Raw genomic sequence first — 18,344 nt, 5'->3', positions numbered from 1 at the left:
TTGTGGACAAAGCATCTTGCAACTGGTTACTGTTATACATGATTAAAAAGGCATTTGTGTTTAAAAAACGCATGATTGATTTAGGGAAAAAAGGAGCATTGGGTGGGAATCCATAAGAATCAAAGAATTCAGCCTCCCCATCTCCTCCTAGATAGATAGCGAGCCAGTGCTCCCCGGGTCGGTCGTGGGGGTGGGTGTTAATGATGAGACAGACTGGCCTCCTATTCGGGACTCGTGATCGTTTGGGAAGCTTATCAGATGGAAACACCCCCAGAAAATAGTCTCTTGTGTAAATGTCCTTATTCATGATGGCTAAAAGTTGTTTGGTATCCATGCCCCGTTTAGTGAAAGGTACAAATCAATATTTTTTTTTCCTTTTCAGCTGTAGTCATAAAGGACTTGGCGTCTCATGTTAATTTCAACAATGTTGTCAAAAACAGCATACACTATCATGTTCACGGTGGTTGGTAATGGTAGGGCAAAACGAATTTCTGCTCTCAGGTTCCCTGTTTTTATGAGTGAATAGTGCCCGGTGCACTCTTGATCCGGGCTCAGGTTGAATGCAAACAGTGTGTAACCTCTGGCAAACTCCTTACGGTCCACTACCAGAGGCTTGTCTTTGAGGCGCTTTCCGGCTGTTTCCACCAGGTTAAAGTACTCCCGGACACAGTTATCATTTGCGAAATCCGGTTGTAGTGGTTTAGTAGGGATCTGTTCGCCATCCGCATACAGGGCCAGGAAATTAATATCACAATGTTTAAAGTTGAAGGGGTTTTGTGTAACGTCACCACTGAATGCGGCGTTATCCACAAAACCAATTACTATTATTTTAGGCAATTGGCCCAGAAACAAATTTTCCTGGTTGCAGACCCGGCTACCTCTGGCCAGACTGAACACTTTCATCTGAACCCGATCTACAGGGTATTTTGCATTAGCCACCTGCATCGCATCGGCATGACCCAGCCTGACAGCGGGGGCCCTCTTGACAAACAGAGCTGCTGAGAGAACCGACAGCTTGAAATCCTCAGCATTGCTCATGAGACAGAACGCTTCTCTGTTACAGGTGAGTTTAATTTTTATATCAACGCCGTTCAGCATTAATTTGTCTTGAAAAAACATGTCTGCATGAATACACCCCAACAATTCTAGTTTTCGGCTTCCTGCTGTATTGGCAGCTCTATTTTTGAACCCCAGGTTTGCCCCGTTCAGCGCGGTTACTTCATGCTGTCCGGCAGTGTCCTTGACAAAAAGGCCTGCAGAGTACTGTGTGTTCAAAGTGCTTTCACTGTAGTTGAGAATGGATTCAATAATAGCTCTGTACCGATAACAGTTGTTGCTCTGGCTAATAAGTCGGTCCCCGATCGTGATGTCGACCTGGCTGAAAAGGGAGGCCACGGGGTAATTGACCAGGCACACCCGATCATCCAGGGCCAGATCGGTGCCATCTAGCCTAGTTATTTTACAAGTCAGGTAGATGCTCGTATTATTCAAGTCTAAATAATCTTCACCGTTTCCAGTGATGTAGAATTCCAGGGGGCATTGTCAGAGAGTGCTGTGAGGGGGGGGGACCTCCACATAGAAACTCTTCTCGATGCTGGTCTGTGTGGGCGCAAGCTGAAAAAGATCCAGTTCAGATTTGGTGCACTCCCCAGAACTGCAGTGAACGAAAGCCATGTTTAAAATATATCCCCGCGATGTTGTCGTCTGGAGCTCTTCTTCTTACCGGTCCTGTTTCTCTTATGATTGTGTTTCTTCCGTACGGCCCTTCTTTTAACAGGGGCCGGGGGTCCTGTGAGCTCCAGGAGTGTCATTCGTTTCCTTTTAATGCCTCTCCTGATATACATTAGTCCCGAGCCCTCCTGTTTCGGAGTGTTTATTCTACTGGCCACCGCACTTGTAACCTGCCCGACCACATCTTTAGCTATGTTTGTGGCAGCCGATCTGACGTGTGGTTTGACAATTTCTAACCCGCGTCTCAGAAAAGGCATAGCTTTTCTGAATAATGCTCTAAATATACCCGCTACCCCCGCACCGTATTGTACCGGCATCCCGGCGAAACCGGGGAGGCCGTTACCCGCCTGAGACTTGTAGTAGTTCCTGTACATGTGCGGGTCTCCATAGTTTTTAACAATCACCATGATTTAAAAGTGGTTGTATCTAACAGGTCGGAAATGCAACTTCACAATCACCTTGCGAATGTGACATGTTCGTTCTGGTCAGTATTTATTTCAATGCTTATGGTGTCAAATTGATCCATGCTCAGGGGGACATAGTGGGGCTTATCATATAACAACGTAACAAACTTGCCTTCTTCCCCTTTTTTAGGTACACAGCGCAGAAGTGGGGCATAAGTGTCACCCACTAATTGGTGTTCAATTATATCGGTATAAACATACATATGGTTAAAACCCGCAGTAATATCCGCAGGATGGGGTGATTTCCCCCCCCCTTCTCGGGAATGAACCCCAAGACGTGTGCTAGCTGGCTCCTGGTAAAAAACAATATAGTCGAATTCCCGAAAATGCGCACACTTCTACTAATATAGTTGTATTGAAAGTATACCTTGGGCGATGTGGGGACAGCCTTGACAGCATTATTCATGGCTGTTAACAGCACATCAATGTTTTTATAGTAGCCTTGTGATATTTCATAATACCAGTTTGTGTCGGTTGTTTCAGAATGCAATTCGAAGCTCTGTTTCCTGTCAAACGTATTGACAGTCATGGGGTAGTGCATCTCCACCATCCCTACCTCCCATTTCCCTGCTAGATCGATGGATTTGGCTAGATGATCAGTAAAGTTGGAGCTCTTGTTATTAGGAAATAGATCCTGTGAGGCATTGCTGGTTAAAGTTAGGTAAAATCCGTTTTCACTCATTTTCTGAGCCTCTCACAACCCCGGGGCTATGTCTTTAACCTCCGAAGCTTTAATCCAACTATTAAATTTAACTCCCCACCCCAACCATTTGACTAAAACTTGTTTATTTTTACCACGACCTCTCGAGTCTAAAATGTTTTGTATACGATATACTCAGTCAACATTCGGGTTTATCTTTTGTAACTCTTCTGTGTAAAACTGGCCTTTTATCTCATCACCCACATAATCTTTTAGTTTGTAAATGGGTCTTAATCCCGGGATACATTCTTTGACTATGAAAATCTCATCAGTGAATGTCTGCTCATACCCCTTTTCAAATCGCCCTTTTACCCTTGATACTCTCACATGATCACCTTGTTTAAACTTTAATATTGAAGGTTTGCTTTTTAAAAATGATCCATACACTGTCCTCCATACCCTCAGGGGATTGTCAGGGGTGACATCTACTGGACACTCCTTGACAGTTCTATGGAATGTGTGATTGTAACTGCGCACCAGGTCTGGTAAGACATCCACATATCTAAAAGTGTTCACGGCTGTAAAGTACTTCCACATTTTCGATTTTATAGTCCTATTGAACCTCTCTACCACGCTGGCTTTCACTTTACTGTTTGTCACAAAATGCACAATTTGGTGTTGCTTGAGAAGACTTTGAAAACCATGGTTGAGGAATTCTTTCCCCTGATCTGTCTGCAGTTTCTTTGGAACGCGTCCTTGGGTGAATATTCTTTTAAAGGCTGTGCACACTTGCTGACCTGTTTTGTTTTTTAACGGTACTACCCAGGCATATTTGGACAACACGTCAATGCAGGTTAAAATGTATTTCATACCGTTATTGAACTTTGAGAACTGCCCCATTTCCACCAGGTCTGCCTGCCATTGCCAGTCAATGTCTTGTACCAGTGTCAAGTTCCTCTTAAACCTAACCCGCGCTGGTTTGTGCACTGAATATGTGTATTGATCCGATAACCATTGTGAAACACGTTCTCTTTTTACATTGACACCCTTTGCTCTGGCACTTCTCAGTAGTGTATCGAGTCCTCCAAAACTTCCTGCTTCACCGGGTGTATAATATATCTCTTTTAATCTCTTTTCATAACTCATCCTCTAATGATTAAAAGATCTACACTGTGCTAGACAAAATAGCAATTATCTGTGTCGCTGCCCTTGCCAGTAAACAGGTAGAGGGTGTTGCTAGTGCAGTGCAGTTCAGCTGTTTCTTCCTGGCTGCTGTAGGAGTTGGGCATGGGAGATCACTGGTCACACGTGTCAGTATCTAAGCTCACTGTTTACTTCTGACCTGATACTATATTGTCATGTTTAGATTGGTCACAATAAAAAGACTGTCATTGACACATATTTTACTGAGTCTTGTTTTTTTTTATTTACTAAAACAGTATCATAAAACAATATAACCTAAAATAATGTATGTGTGTATTTAAAACATTTTGTATTCTCTTTTAATTTACTAAAACAGTATCATACAACATTATAACCTATTATATATATATTCCTTTTTTTATTTACTTAAACAGTATCATAAAACAATATAACCTTAAAAATGTATGTGTTTAAAACTTGTATTTTTTAATTTACTTAAATCGTATCATAAAACCTTATCATATCATATCATATCATATAACCTTAAAAACACCGTTTATGCTATTAAACATTACACCTCCACACCAGCAGGGTGAGGTACCCTCGGAACCTTTACCAAGATGACCTATGACCTTACAAGATGGCCGCCATCCAAGATGGCCGCGGCCATCCAAGATGACCTATGACCTTACAAAATGTCCGCCATCCAAGATGGCTGACAGGGAGGGTCAAAGGTTAACTCAGAGGGTGCTGGGAAGGAGAGATAAGTTCCGGTTCAAAGGTGGGGGTAACCGGAAGGTGAGGTGGGCCTTCCGGTCTATGGTACGTAGGGAGGGCGGGACTTCCGGCTGTCACTTTGACATAAGCTGCCATTATGACTACTAGAATATGTGTAGAACACAGTCCAAAGATACTGTATACCAAAGCACACATCAGCCAGTTTAAGGGTTTATGAGAGGCTGAAGTGTTTTCAGCAAAATCCAAAATGGTTGCCATACCGTGTGACTTATACATTGCTGGAAATACTCAAATCAAGTACTAACATAAGCACAGTATGTTCTGTAAGTCTCATATCTCAACTCTGTACCGTTCCTGAGAAAACGATGTTTGAAAACTGACATTTCTTGTTTGGACTACAATCAAGATGGCTGTCAAACCGTGTTACTTGATGCCGCCATTTTGTGGTCGAGTGACCATGCCATAGACTCCTACATCCATGCCAAGTTTGGTGACTTTTTAGACATCAGTTCAAAAGTTATAGTCATTTGAACATATTCTGGTGGAAGAGAATAAAAAATAAGTATAATGATAATATTATTGGCCATTGACCACCATATTGCTCATGGGATCAATCCTGTCAAGTATTAAACAGTCCAATACATTCTAACATAGTTCCATACTGCACCAGATGCATTTATTTCCAACTTGACCATCTCTGAAATTTGATTGGCTCATGGCGGCCATCTTGTTTCTTCAATCAACTTGCCTTGAACAAATCTAATAGAGGAGCTAGCCAAGGTCACATGTAGAATATTTCGTATGAATCGGACCAACTGTTTCGGAGAAGAAAATCTTTGAAGATTCTTTGCCAATCCAATATGGCTGCCAAACCATGTGACTTATCGACTTGTCTTGAACAAATCTAAATATAGTCCATAACATAACTTCACACACCAAGTTTCACATCTGTCCCGTCTGAGATTTTTATAGATTTTCCAAAATGTGTCACTTAAGCCACTATGGCCACCTGACCATGTGACATATGGCCTCCATATTGCATATGGCATAGCACTACATAGCCATCTATCAATGTATGAAGTTTCATGAGTTTTCGTTGAGCGGTTTGGGTTTTATAGGCTTTTGAAAAAAAACGGCGGAAAAATAATAATAATAATAATAATAATAATAATAATAATCCTAACAATTACAATAGGGTTCCAGCAACTTCATTGCTTGGCCCCCTAATAATCCTAACAATTACAATAGGGTTCCAGCAACTTCGTTGCTTGGCCCCCTAATAATAATAATAATAATAACTCTATTCATGCCTTCCTGATTATTTAGTAAAATAGCTCATGTTCTCTATGAAAGTGATACAAGGCTGTCTCTTCAACCTGTCCAAAGGGTTTACCACTTTAAAAGGGACAAGGGATATATCGGTGTGGAGCTTTATGGGCTAGGCGATGATGATGATATGTCTACCCCTTTTTTAAGCTAAATTGAATACCCTTACGAGGATTGGGGGCATGTGGTCGAGTGGAGAGACAACGGCTATATGGATAACACACTAGAAGCGCTGAAATACAGGAAAAAAGACCCTGATATCCCGATTTAAAAGTTGTGACTGGGACAGCGCGCTACTTCAGAGGTTCGGAAGAGTGGTGATGAGTTTAACTATGTCTGATGCCAACCTAATCGTGTTTAAGAGGACCCAGATTACACAACCTATTGCATGTTATAAAGCAGGGGAGCCTGTGTTTAAAGAGATTGAGGAGGAAGTAACACAGGTTACCATAATTGATTTTGATGGTCCAGATTGGCCGACATTGAAAGAGATCATAAGCTAAGTAAATGAGGGTTTTGAGACCTTGAAGAAATGTGTGGAGCTGGAATCTGTTAAAAAGAGATTGTGCTTCCGCCATGAAGGTCAGTGGAGAAGGCGGTTGGCGGCATGTAGACATCTACGGTCACACCCTCTTCTAAGAGCGCTGCAGGGCGTGACTTGGTTTAGAAGACAAAGAAAATGTCTTCCCCAAAAGGGACTACAAACCTCTTCTATCCACCGATCTCCCATAGGCCTACGATTCGGACTTTAATATACCCCTGAATACCCTTACACCTGCGGACCCCCGAAGCCTCATCCCCCAATATAAAATACAAATGACACATTTTGTTTGGTTAATAAACATGTACATGGTCTTGTGAAATATGATGTATTTATTAATGTTAAAGAGGCCACCTGTAGGTGAAAAAACTAATTTTCTGTTTGTATAGAGGTGGAAAGACAACCCCAACAGCCTTGTAGACTCACATTTCACCAGATCCCTGTGAAATAATCAAGTACACAATACTAAATCCATTTAATACAAAGCCGGTAAGATATGCCAAATGTTTAAAGACGCTCCATATATAAAATATGGCAACAAAAAGGTCAAGTTTATGAATGGGACATTTTTACATGGGAATATAAACATATATATGCATATATATTAATAAATTAAATTAAATTAAATTATTATATTATAAAAAATTAAGAGACCACTGCATTTTTTCTTAAATCAGCATCTCTACATATATAGCAGCCATTCCATTCCATTCATATTTTTATTTGGAAATTGGGAGAAATGTTGTCAGTAGTTCATAGAATAAAACAAAAATGTTAATTTTACCCAAACACATACCTATAAATAGTAAAACCAGAGAAACCTTTGCAGTGGTCTCTTATTTTTTTCCAGAGATGTATATATTATAAAGAGCGGTTGTGAATGTATTTTCCAGATTCCTCACAGCTTTTAACCTTCTTGTTTTAGGTGGACACCATCCTGAATTCTGTACAGTAAAGTGAAGTCAGATTTAGCAGAGAGAGACGCAAGCCGGTTAAGAACATATTTTTGTACAAAATAAGAATAAGAGATGTATCTATTTTATTAACTGCTTCTTGTATTCATAATAACATACACAATGTGGAAAGGAAGGAAATTATGCTACATCAGACCACTGTAAATGAATCTGAAATGAACTGGTCCTGTTTCTGCTCATGTTTCAAAGATAATCAGTAAACTATCAAAAGGGTGATTGAGAATCTGCAATGCAGTTTTAAATCCTAGATGACTAAGCCCTGCTATATGCTGTTATGTCCTAGTTGTTGATTTAACATATGTGTTCAGGGTGATGCTGTGTCTGTCAGCACCTTCACTACAGTGCATCTGGAAAGTATTCACAGCGCTTAACTTTTTCCACATTTTGTTATGTTACAGCCTTATTCCAAAATGGATTAAATTCATTATTGTCCTCAAATTTCTACAAACAATACCCCATAATGAAAATGTGAAAGTAGTTTGTTTGAAATCTTTGCAAATTTATAAAAAATAAAAAACAAAAAAAGCACATGTACATAAGTATTCACAGCCTTTGCTCAATACTTTGTTGAAGCACCTTTGGCACCAATTACAGCCTCAAGTTTTTTGAGTATGATGCTACAAGCTTGGCAAACCTATTTTTGGGCAGTTTCTCCCATTCTTCTTTGCAGGACCTCTCAAGCTCCATCAAGTTGGATGGGGAGTGTCGGTGCACAGCCATTTTCAGATCTCTCCAGAGATGTTCAATCAAGTCTGGGCTCTGGCTGGGCCACTCAAGGACATTCACAGAGTTGTCCTGTAGCCACTCCATTGTTATCTTGGCTGTGTGCTTAGGGTCGTTGTCCTGTTGGAAGATGAACCTTCGGCCCAGTCTGAGGTCCAGAGCGCTCTGGAGCAGGTTTTCATCAAGGATGTCTCTGTACATTGCTGCATTCATCTTTCCCTCAATCCTGAGTAGTCTCCCAATTCCTGCCACTGAAAAACATCCCCACAGCATGATGCTGCCACCACCATGCTTCACTGTAGGGATGGTATTGGCCAGGTGATGAGCGGTGCCTGGTTTACTCCAGACATGACGCTTGCCATTCAGGCCAAAGAGTTCAATCTTTGTTTCATCAGACCAGAGAATTTTGTTTCTCATGGTCTGAGAGTCCTTCAGGTGCCTTTTGGCAAACTCCAGGCGGGCTGTCATGTGCCTTTTACTGAGGAGTGGCTTCCATCTGGCCACTCTACCATACAGGCCTGATTGGTGGAGTGCTGCAGAGATGGTTGTTCTTCTGGAAGGTTCTCCTCTCTCCACAGAGACTTGCTGGAGCTCTGTCAGAGTGACCATCGGGTTCTTGGTCACCTCCCTGACAAAGGCCCTTCTCCCCCAATCGCTCAGTTTGGCCGGGCGGCCAGGAAGAGTCCTGGTGGTTCCAAACTTCTTCCATTTACAGATGATGGAGGCCACTGTGCTCATTGGGACCTTCAATGCTGCAGAAATGTTTCTGTACCCTTCCCCAGATCTGTGCCTCGATACAATCCTGTCTCGGAGGTCTACAGACAATTCCTTGGACTTCATGGCTTGGTTTGTGCTCTGACATGCACTGTTAACTGTGGGACCTTATATATAGATAGGTGTGTGCCTTTCCAAATCATGTCCAATCAATCAAATAAACTTCTTTCACGTTGTCATTATGGGGTATTGTTTGTAGAATTTTGAGGAAAGTTTTATCCTTTTTCAAAGCCGTAAATCAATTCTCATTGGTTCAACATAAGGCAAACGTAAACATTTACTCTTTATGGATGGTACCAGAAGACTAACTCTGCCTCCCCTCCACTCCCCTTCCTCAAGAACCCACTCCTTCTCATCCCTGGCCCCTAAGTGGTGGAATGACCTTCCCACCGAAGTCAAAACAGCCCTTGACCTCCTTCCGGCGCTTACTCAAAACACATCTTTTCAGACAGTACTTGTAATAGTAGTCCTCTTAATCCCCGTAAAATAGCACTTTATCATGCTTCTTGCATTACTAATACTTGTATTATTGATTGATTTTCCCCCTTGCTCTCTTTCCCGTAGCCTTTGACTGTGACCTTACATCTTGACAGCATTTAGATTTTACTTTCCAGGATGTATGACCTCACTTACTGTACTTACCTGTGTAAATTGGAAGTTGTAAAGTACTTTAAATTGCTTTGTATAATGTAAATTTGAATTTGTAATGTTTGATGCCTTGTACTTAACTGTATTCTTGCACTTTGTATTGCACTTATGTTGTAAGTCGCCCTGGATAAGGGCATCTGCCAAGAAATAAATAAAAAATGATTATGAACATGATTATGAAGATGTTTATGGATCTGCTAGTAATGGTACAGCCATTGTTGGGGGTGTGTCAGCTGTTATTTCATTGGGCAGGATTAAATATATTCAGACTCTTAGCCAGCTAACTTCAAGTTAACCTGCCAGGGAGCATGTTTAAGATGCTGTACATTTTTCCCTGGTAACATAGCTAGCTGAACTTTAAGATCACTTCGGAGAACAGAAAATCCTGTGTTTATACCAATCTTGGACTTCCCTCCATACCACTAAGGGGAACCGGAGTAGACATTTGACAAAGACTTTGCTTATGTTTTGTTTCTTGTTCCGACAGAGGCAGTATGGAGGCGTTCTTGATCCAGCGGTGTTCAAGTTCCAGTATGAGGGAGGCCCAGCTGTAGAAGATCCAACTGAGGGGAGCAGCCGAGGACCGATACCAGCCTGACCAGTGCAATTGGAGACCGAGGAGGTGACCAGGCTTCAGGAGAAGCAGCGCACCCCAGAAGTCCAGGATTAGGCCTCAGCTGGAGGAGCGCAGCCCACTGGAGCAGTGACACCAACCAGGCCTCTTCATGGACACCAGCCCACTAGAATCTCCACCACCAGCAGGAGATCCAGGCAAGGACCAGGCCTCGGTGAGCGAACTAGGCCAGATGGGCCTAGCAACCCCAACCAACAAAGTGGGCCTCCTTTAACCTGGGACTCGGAGAACACTGAAATCTGGATCAGGATAGAAGCAGCCCCACCTGCCTCTAGGGAAGGATAGGTGACCCGAGGAGGTGCTCCTGTAGCGCTTTTCCACCGACAAGGAGCCGGTGCTGGAGCCAGAACTCGGCCTGGGAACCAGCTGATGTTTTTGTGAACCGGCCCGCTTTTCCACCGGTTTTGGAACAGAACACTGACGTCACTGGATGTGGACTTCCCAAGCACGGAGTAGAAGTGAGAAACACATGCCAGTAATAATCAGTACCAAGGCGACTGTGTCTTTAAAGCCTATTTAACCATCACAATCAAACTCATTTTAAAAAGCAAAACAAAAAACGCGAGATCACATGTAGACAAGCAGAAACGAAAATACAACTATTCGAATATGCTAAGATAACTCAGCCTTTTATTTGTATTGATTTTTATTGATGCATTAAGGGATTTACACCGATTCGCTATTTCAGACACTTTTACTGTATTGAATAAAATACAAGATGGAGTTAACATGCATTCATCACCGTGCACACAGTTCATTATGAATATACTTTGTATGAGTGGATACATTTTCATTCACTTTGTGGCGTATTTTTACTTTTATTCTTATTTAAAAAACAATCACTATAGGCTAGCCTATTGATTATGGATGCGGCTGTTTTGGGGGTATTTGCAGCGCAGTTGTGGGCAGATCAATTAACTGTCAGACAATCTCAGGTGATGTTAATGGTTTGATGAGAAATTGTGCTTATTGATGAAGTCTGGGATGATGGTCCCAAATCATTGTTGCATTGTCCCTGTTGCCAGACATGCAACAATGCTCTTATGTTCTGAAAGTCGCCCTGGATAAGAGCGTCTGCTAACAGATACACAATAATAATAATAATAATAATAATAATAATAATAATAATAATAATCCATTGTCAGCACTGCTGGTGTGTGAGCACAAACCACATGACTGTAACAGATCTTACTGTGTATTTGATCTTCTCTTACTGTAGAATATGTATGTTTTGTGTAATTTGCCCTGTGCTAAGAAAATTAATTTATTCATACGCAATTAATCATGCGCAAACCAACCCGGGACACATGACTCATAGGGGCGCTGGATTCAGCGTAACACCGGATCAGTTAATGACCAGTTCATTAACAAACAACATTTCTGTTCAATCTATATCATCGCATTAACTCTCCATCATCATAATGTCGCAGTAACATGTCTGTCCTTTCACGGAAGCTGCGCTCAGTCGTCTCTCATTGCTGCCATTTGGCAACTCCTAACTAGTTATTGACCTGGTGAGACCATATTTTTACTGTAGTGTCTCTCTCTGACAGACCGCTGTTTGCTGCTGATTTCACTAATTTTTAATCAAAACACTCCTCACTGCTCGCGTCTCTGCTGGCATTTTAAACATGGCGGCTGAACTCTGGCAAATAACTTTTTGTGGAGATGACTTTACCCCGCCCCCGACTCCTGATGTCACTGGTTCTTAGGTTCCAGACCAGCAAGTGTTTGGTGCCAGAAAAAGTGACACGGCACGGAGCCAGTTCTTTTGGAAAAGCAAAAAATGGTTCCAAATTAGGCACCGGCTCCGAACTAGCACCGATTCCTTGTCGGTTGAAAAGCGCTACTAGAGAGACTTTCCTTGGGCCACAAGCTCCTTGTTCTTTTTAGTTTTGTTCTTCTTCATCCCTGCCCTAATCCTACCTCTCCTAATCCAGGATCTCTCAGGGAGAGCCTAGAAGCAGAGGAGGCCAACCAGTCCTGTGTGAAACTACTCCATCTGTACTTCACCCACCCCCTGGAGACAGCAAAGCGGCAATGGAGTTTGACATCTGTCGCCATGAAGATGAAGATAGATGGATGAATGAGCTTGGAGTGAGAATCATCTAATCTCTCACCTTGAGGACCTAAATTAATATTTTCATCTTATATTATTCAAAATAATATTTATAAGAATTTCCCAAAGGACAGATTTACAAATTGCCCAGTGCACTCTCTCTCACCTCCCTCAGCTCCTATTCGCTCAGCACAGCCCATCACCTATTACCTTCTATCTCCTGCCCTGTATATAAACTCATTGGTCACTCCAATCATTGCTAAGTCTAGTCTTCTCTCGAGTTGCTGTTTTCAGTGTTTCCTCTTGATTATTGATTGCCTGTTCCTTGACCTCTTTGTGTACCTCAACCTACGATTCCCGGATTCTCCCTACCAGCCTTCTCACCTCATCGTTGACCCTTGCTTGCCTTATCGACCTCGCGTTCAGATCCTCCTGGACATTGCTTGAGCCTCACCTGTCCATGGACTCCCTTATCTTCGCACCTGGGTTCCTCATACCTGAGTCACTACGTTACAAGTACTTGTACATTAATGCTGTGAAATGATTTCCTGTTCACAAAATCTGCCTCATTTTGTCCTGAGGGTACTGGTGTTGGGGATATGACTGTACAGCACCAATAACTTTGTGGATCTCTGCATAATGTAGTATATAAAAGTATAACCATAGGATTAGATATTAATTAAATTGCATATAACCTCATAGCAGCAGCTTTGCCTGGCATGGTCAGACAGCAGTATGGTTGGGGGACTGATGTATGGCCGACGTCGGCATATGGTTGGCTTGGTTGGACAGCAGTAAGGTCAGGGAGGTGGAGGATGATTGATGTTGGCATATCGTTGGCATGGATCATGTCCGACTAAATGCTGACAGATGCAATATCTGTACAACTTGTTTTACTAAATGGACCTATGTATATAACTTTAAAATGTCATGTGAATAATAATCATAATATATACATTAGATAGTGTCAAAAAGTGTCCCAGCTTCATTATTTGAAAGCACTCGAGACCTGAGAAATTTGTCTCCTCAGATTACCTCAGACGACTATTTTACTGTTTAAATTTACTGAAATGTAAGCTATTTAATTGTCTGAATTACTATAGGTTGTATTTAATATGATAAATTAATTGTGGTTGTTTTCAAAATATTTTTAAAATCAATGACAGGCTTTTTATTTTCTGTATCGAGGAAGGGTTTTATGTCTATTTAAATGACAATATATAGCTAATTGGTTAATTCATTATGTAGTGAATGTATTTAAATTAAATTTGTCAGCAGTGAAAAACTGAAGTGTTCACTTTTTCTTCAATGAGATGGTTTCATTCTTAAGTATAGGCATTGTGTGTGAAGATGCTACAAAACAAATGGTTTGTTTGTATTCTTAAGAGGACCCTAAATTAGCAACAAATGTAATGTAACCAAGTGGTGAGATGCATTCTCCGTTGATTTGGTTTACACTGCGGTGGCGCTGCCCCTTTTAGAGAAAGCCTTTCGGTTGTCCTGTTTCTGGCAGGGAGGGAGTGGAAGTGATCAGCAGGGTGGTAGCGGTGTTTTGTGATGTGGGTTAGTGATGGCAAAAATGGGGCTTTTGAGTGATCGAAACAAATTAAACGATTGAGTCTCCAAACATCTTGGAGAACTAACCACAGTTCTTCTGTGGATTTAGGCAGCCTCAGTTGCTTCTCTCTCTTCATGTAATCACAGACAGACTCAATGATGTTGAGATCAGGGCTCTGTGGGGGCCATACCATTACTTCCAGGACTCCTTGTTCTTCTTTATGCTGAAGATAGTTCTTAAATACTTTCCCTGTATGTTTGGGGTCATTGTCATGCTGCAGAATCACTTTGAGGCCAATCAGATGCCTCCCTGATTGTATTGCATGATGGATAAATATCTGCCTGTACTTCTCAGCATTGAGGAGCCCATTGATTCTGACCAAATCCCCAACTCCATTTGCAGAAATGCAACCCCAAACTTGCAAGGAACCTCCAGCATTACATGGTTCACTGTTGCCTGCAGACACTCATTTGTGGACTGCTCTCCAGCCCTTCGGCCAACAAACTGCCTTCTGCTACAGTCAAATTTTTAGTCATCAATCCAAAGCATCTGCTGCCATTTTTCTGCACCTCAGTTCCTGTTTTTTAGTGCATAGTTGAGTCGCTTGGCCTTGTTTCCACGTCAAAGGTATGGCTTTTGGCTGCAAGTCTTCCATGAAAGCCACATCTGACCGGACTTCTCCAGACAGTAGATGGGTGTACCAGGGTCCCACTGTTTTCTGTCAATTCTGAGCTGATGGCACCGCTGGGGGAGCATGTCAATTCATCCCCGAAAATGTGTCCTGTGACAATTCATGCCCCGGCGACAATTTTTCCCTGCAACAGTTCGTCCCCACGTCAATTCGCCTCCTATACTATATATACACATATGTGTGTTCTATGGCTCTACAATAAGTGAATGCACTCATGTGGAGTGGGTGCAAGTGGAGAACGTATAATGATGGGGACGAATTGTCGCGGGTCGAATAGTCATGGACCCAGTGGGTACTAAGCAGCCTAATGGAGATGGCAAGAACTGCATCCAAGATAGCTTCAACTGCCAGTGGCTTATTTGAGCACTTCAGCAAAGGCAAGACTGTGTTGGGCCTCACAATTGCCTCTGCTGTTCTTTGGAGAGCTTGAATGACTAAACATTTCACTGCAGAAGAAAACTTGGACTGTCTCTGGTATGCAGGCTGCAGTTGAGTGTGTGCGGTCATCTCTTATGGGCAAAAGAAATGATGAAAACTACCTTGCACTGTATGAGAAAGCAACAACATTGATTGACTCCATTGAACTGGAGGTTCAGTTTGGCGACCATTTTGACCAGGACAGTGTAAACATCCTGCATCCTTTCAGTGCAGTTGCCTCTCTTTCACAACAAATACCCCTGTAGCAGCAGTGGAGAGGCAGCAGAGGTCCTCAGGAGGCTTCCAGTGGAAGTGAGGGGATATTTGACCAAGCTGAGGTGCTGATCAGAATTTTGTTTGTGGTGCCAGTGTCTTCATGTGAGGCTGAGCGTAGTTTCAGTGCACTCCGCAGGTTGAAGACTTGGCTATGGGATAGCATGGGCCAAGAGAGACTGAACGGCATAGTTGTCTGTAATGTACATAAAGACATGCTGGACAGTCTCAAGAGGGAAAATATCTGCCAGCAATTTGTTTCATCCATTGAAACCCGCAACCATATGTTCGGTTCGTTTGTTCATTAGTTCAGTAGTGTGTATAGCAGGGGTTGTCAACCTTTTTTGGGTACTGGAACCCCTGCAGATTTTGAGGCAAAGCGGGCAAGGTTTTGAGCAGTCCTCAGGGACCCCCACCCCCTCTATATTATATGTAAAGTTACTGGAAACCTTGTGGTACTGAATACATTCATTACACTTTGAACGGACCCATTGCAATTTTACCAGGGACCCTTAGGGGTCCACGGACCCCTGTTTCAGAACCCCCGGTGTATAATATGATATTTGTTCTTTTGTTTAGTATTTTTCCATTTTAAGTACATGACAGTACACTTACTAATTCTTTATTTTATGTTATTTTATTTAAAATTGCATACTTTATGTGACATACTTGTCCATAGCTGTTATTTGATTTGAGACACTGACTGAACAATAAATAAGTATTTTTGAAGGATATTTTGGTTGATTTATTTGGGTTATTTATTGAAGTAGTTCTTTCGCTTTTAGAACTGTACTTATTTTGAGCTTTTTGTTCTTGTAAAGCTATTGTAGTAGACTCAGGCCAGTGGCAAATATATAATACACTATATAAATGTATCAGAAAAAGTAAATAAAAAGGTCAATTCAATACTGAGACCAACTTTGTGATGGTTCTCAATGGAGATTCGTTTAGATGAGATCACACCATGCTCATTGTATTTAAGAAAACTGCACCCATACACAGTGTAAATTCCTTTCTTGGTATTGCTGGTTTTAAATACAAATACCTGCATACATACTGGACTGATAAGGAACACTGATATAACTATTATTAGTAGTAGTATTATAATGATTTAAACATTTGAACAAGTTGGGACAACCCTTCAGTTAACAATGATCCAGTAGTAGTTATTATGGTTCCTCAATATACATTTAACATATTACAACATAGGCTATGTGTTACAGCACTAGTTTTGGTGTCCCCATCAGGAATTGCTCTTGAGAAAATGTCATGTAATTGTCCCCTCCAAAGTTGATTTTCGCCCCTGTATACAAACAATGTCTTTCCTGTTCAAAACATACTCATGGAGTCATTCCCCCTGGATTTCTTTATTCCAAGCCATCCAGTCAGAATCTTTGTGCTCCATGGCATTTTTTGAACTTAATGTAGTGGCTGTTTCTTGCTAGCCGTGGATAAGGAGGGTCCTAGCATTGTTTGAGATGCACACAATATTCCAAACAATAATCCAACGAAACGAAATACGATTTGATATAAAAAATGAAAAACCAAATTTATTTGAAATCCAAAATTATAATCCAACAGACTTCCAAACAAACAAAAAAGTCCAACAAAACAAAAACCAATATGTATGTATGTGTGGTAAAAAAAAAATTGTTAAATGTAATAAATTACAAAATATAATAGATATTTAGCAGCAGCACCAGCAGCAGCACCAGCAGCACCAGCAGCGCTGAAGTGAAGCAACCGGCAGAGTGAGTGAAGACTGGGAAAGCAGTGAACGGCGAAGATTCCTCCAAACACGGATTATAAAGGAAGCTTTGGAAACAACGGACATTGGATTGCTGGTGATGACAGCGCATGCTACGGAGTGTTAAGTACCCGGTTGTAATTCTTTAAAAGGGAATAATTAGAAAAGAGAAGCCACACGTTGCAGAGGTTGAACTTTCTTTATTAAGACTTTGTTGAGATCTCCTCTGCCGGTTTACTTTGTGGAGAGCGTTCCCTGTCCTGGGGCTAGAGACTTACCTGCTGTGATTTATTTTTCGGTCTTTGTGATGCAGACGGGTGACTGCAGGATAGAAGAAAAGACATTCATTAATTACACTTGAATTCGTGCAATCTGAGACTTGCTAATACTTGTTCCTACCTGCAGTTGTTGGGGTCCCAGTTGGCCGACGGGGTTCCAACCCAGCTGCAAAGAGACTTGTTTCCTTCGAGAGGAAGGGGGATTCTTCCGTGTGGTGTCACCTATTGTGAACAGAAGAGACTGTGAAACTTTGACGTTGCTTTCTGTGTTTTATATTAGGAAATTGAGTTTTTATTTATTCTACTTAGTCTTTTCTTTGTTATTCTGGGTAGGGTTTTTAGTGTTTTATGTGCCCATTTTTATTAAAGGCATTTTAATATAGGTTTTAGAATTTTAGGTATGCCAACTTCCTAGGGTTCTGAGCTAGTACAGTAATCATGCCCTGTTCTAGCTATATATAATAAATTGTTACTTTTTTGTGAACTTGCCTTCCGTGTGGTGGTGTTCTGGGGTCCGGGCCTGCCCGGGGAGAGAATTGACGGGGGTGAACGAGGTCCTATCTCGTTAAACAAAAGAGGTGGCATGGTCGTGAGCGTGTCGCCCCTACGCACCGCATAGGCGGTGACATACACAAAGAATGTCAACATACTCGAGTCACAGTACGGTGTGATAACCGTTTATTGGAATCTGGGTGTACAAGCATATTTAGCACTGATTTTCAATAGACAGTATGTCATCGCGTATCATTATGCTTTAGCTTACCTTTTGTTTTTTAGTATCTTTGGAACAGGTAAAACGGTAAAATGTCATTGGAATTTCAATTTTTCACCCATAAATTTAACTTTACAAAAACTACAGCACAAATATCACATTAATATATACATACATAAATACATTAAAAAATAAAGAAAAAGTGTAGTTTTTCATGTTTAAATCACATTGCTCTTCTGCTTGTACACTAGAGGAATTAACATAATATAAAAT

The 18,344-nt window shown here is 41.5% G+C and overlaps 1 protein-coding gene across 1 annotated transcript; it reads right to left on the bottom strand.

Annotated features, from left to right (window-relative positions):
- Positions 1-378: 378 nt before the first annotated feature.
- LOC136759580 (uncharacterized protein F54H12.2-like) lies at positions 379-18,007 on the bottom strand. Its single transcript, XM_066714582.1, has 3 exons — positions 17,849-18,007; positions 17,481-17,581; positions 379-1,378 (listed from the first exon to the last, which is right to left on the bottom strand). The coding sequence occupies exons 1-3, from the start codon at positions 18,005-18,007 to the stop codon at positions 379-381; spliced, it is 1,260 nt and encodes a 419-aa protein (XP_066570679.1).
- Between the last annotated feature and the right edge of the window lie 337 nt (positions 18,008-18,344).

This window comes from Amia ocellicauda, chromosome 10 (genome assembly GCF_036373705.1).
Source record: "Amia ocellicauda isolate fAmiCal2 chromosome 10, fAmiCal2.hap1, whole genome shotgun sequence".
NCBI lineage: Eukaryota > Metazoa > Chordata > Actinopteri > Amiiformes > Amiidae > Amia > Amia ocellicauda.
The sequence above is the reverse complement of the archived record's forward strand: the minus strand, read 5'-3'. Positions and strand labels throughout refer to the sequence as shown.

What these genes read in the sequence shown, in the direction of transcription:
- LOC136759580 (XM_066714582.1), bottom strand. Translation starts at nt 18,007, where the DNA reads ATGTTGACATTCTTTGTGTATGTCACCGCCTATGCGGTGCGTAGGGGC. An exon ending in AGAACACCACCACACGGAAG is followed by an intron (nt 17,582 to 17,848) that starts GCAAGTTCACAA and finishes TGTTCACAATAG; the next exon opens with GTGACACCACACGGAAGAAT. An exon ending in TGGGACCCCAACAACTGCAG is followed by an intron (nt 1,379 to 17,480) that starts GTAGGAACAAGT and finishes CTCCCTTTTCAG; the next exon opens with CCAGGTCGACATCACGATCG.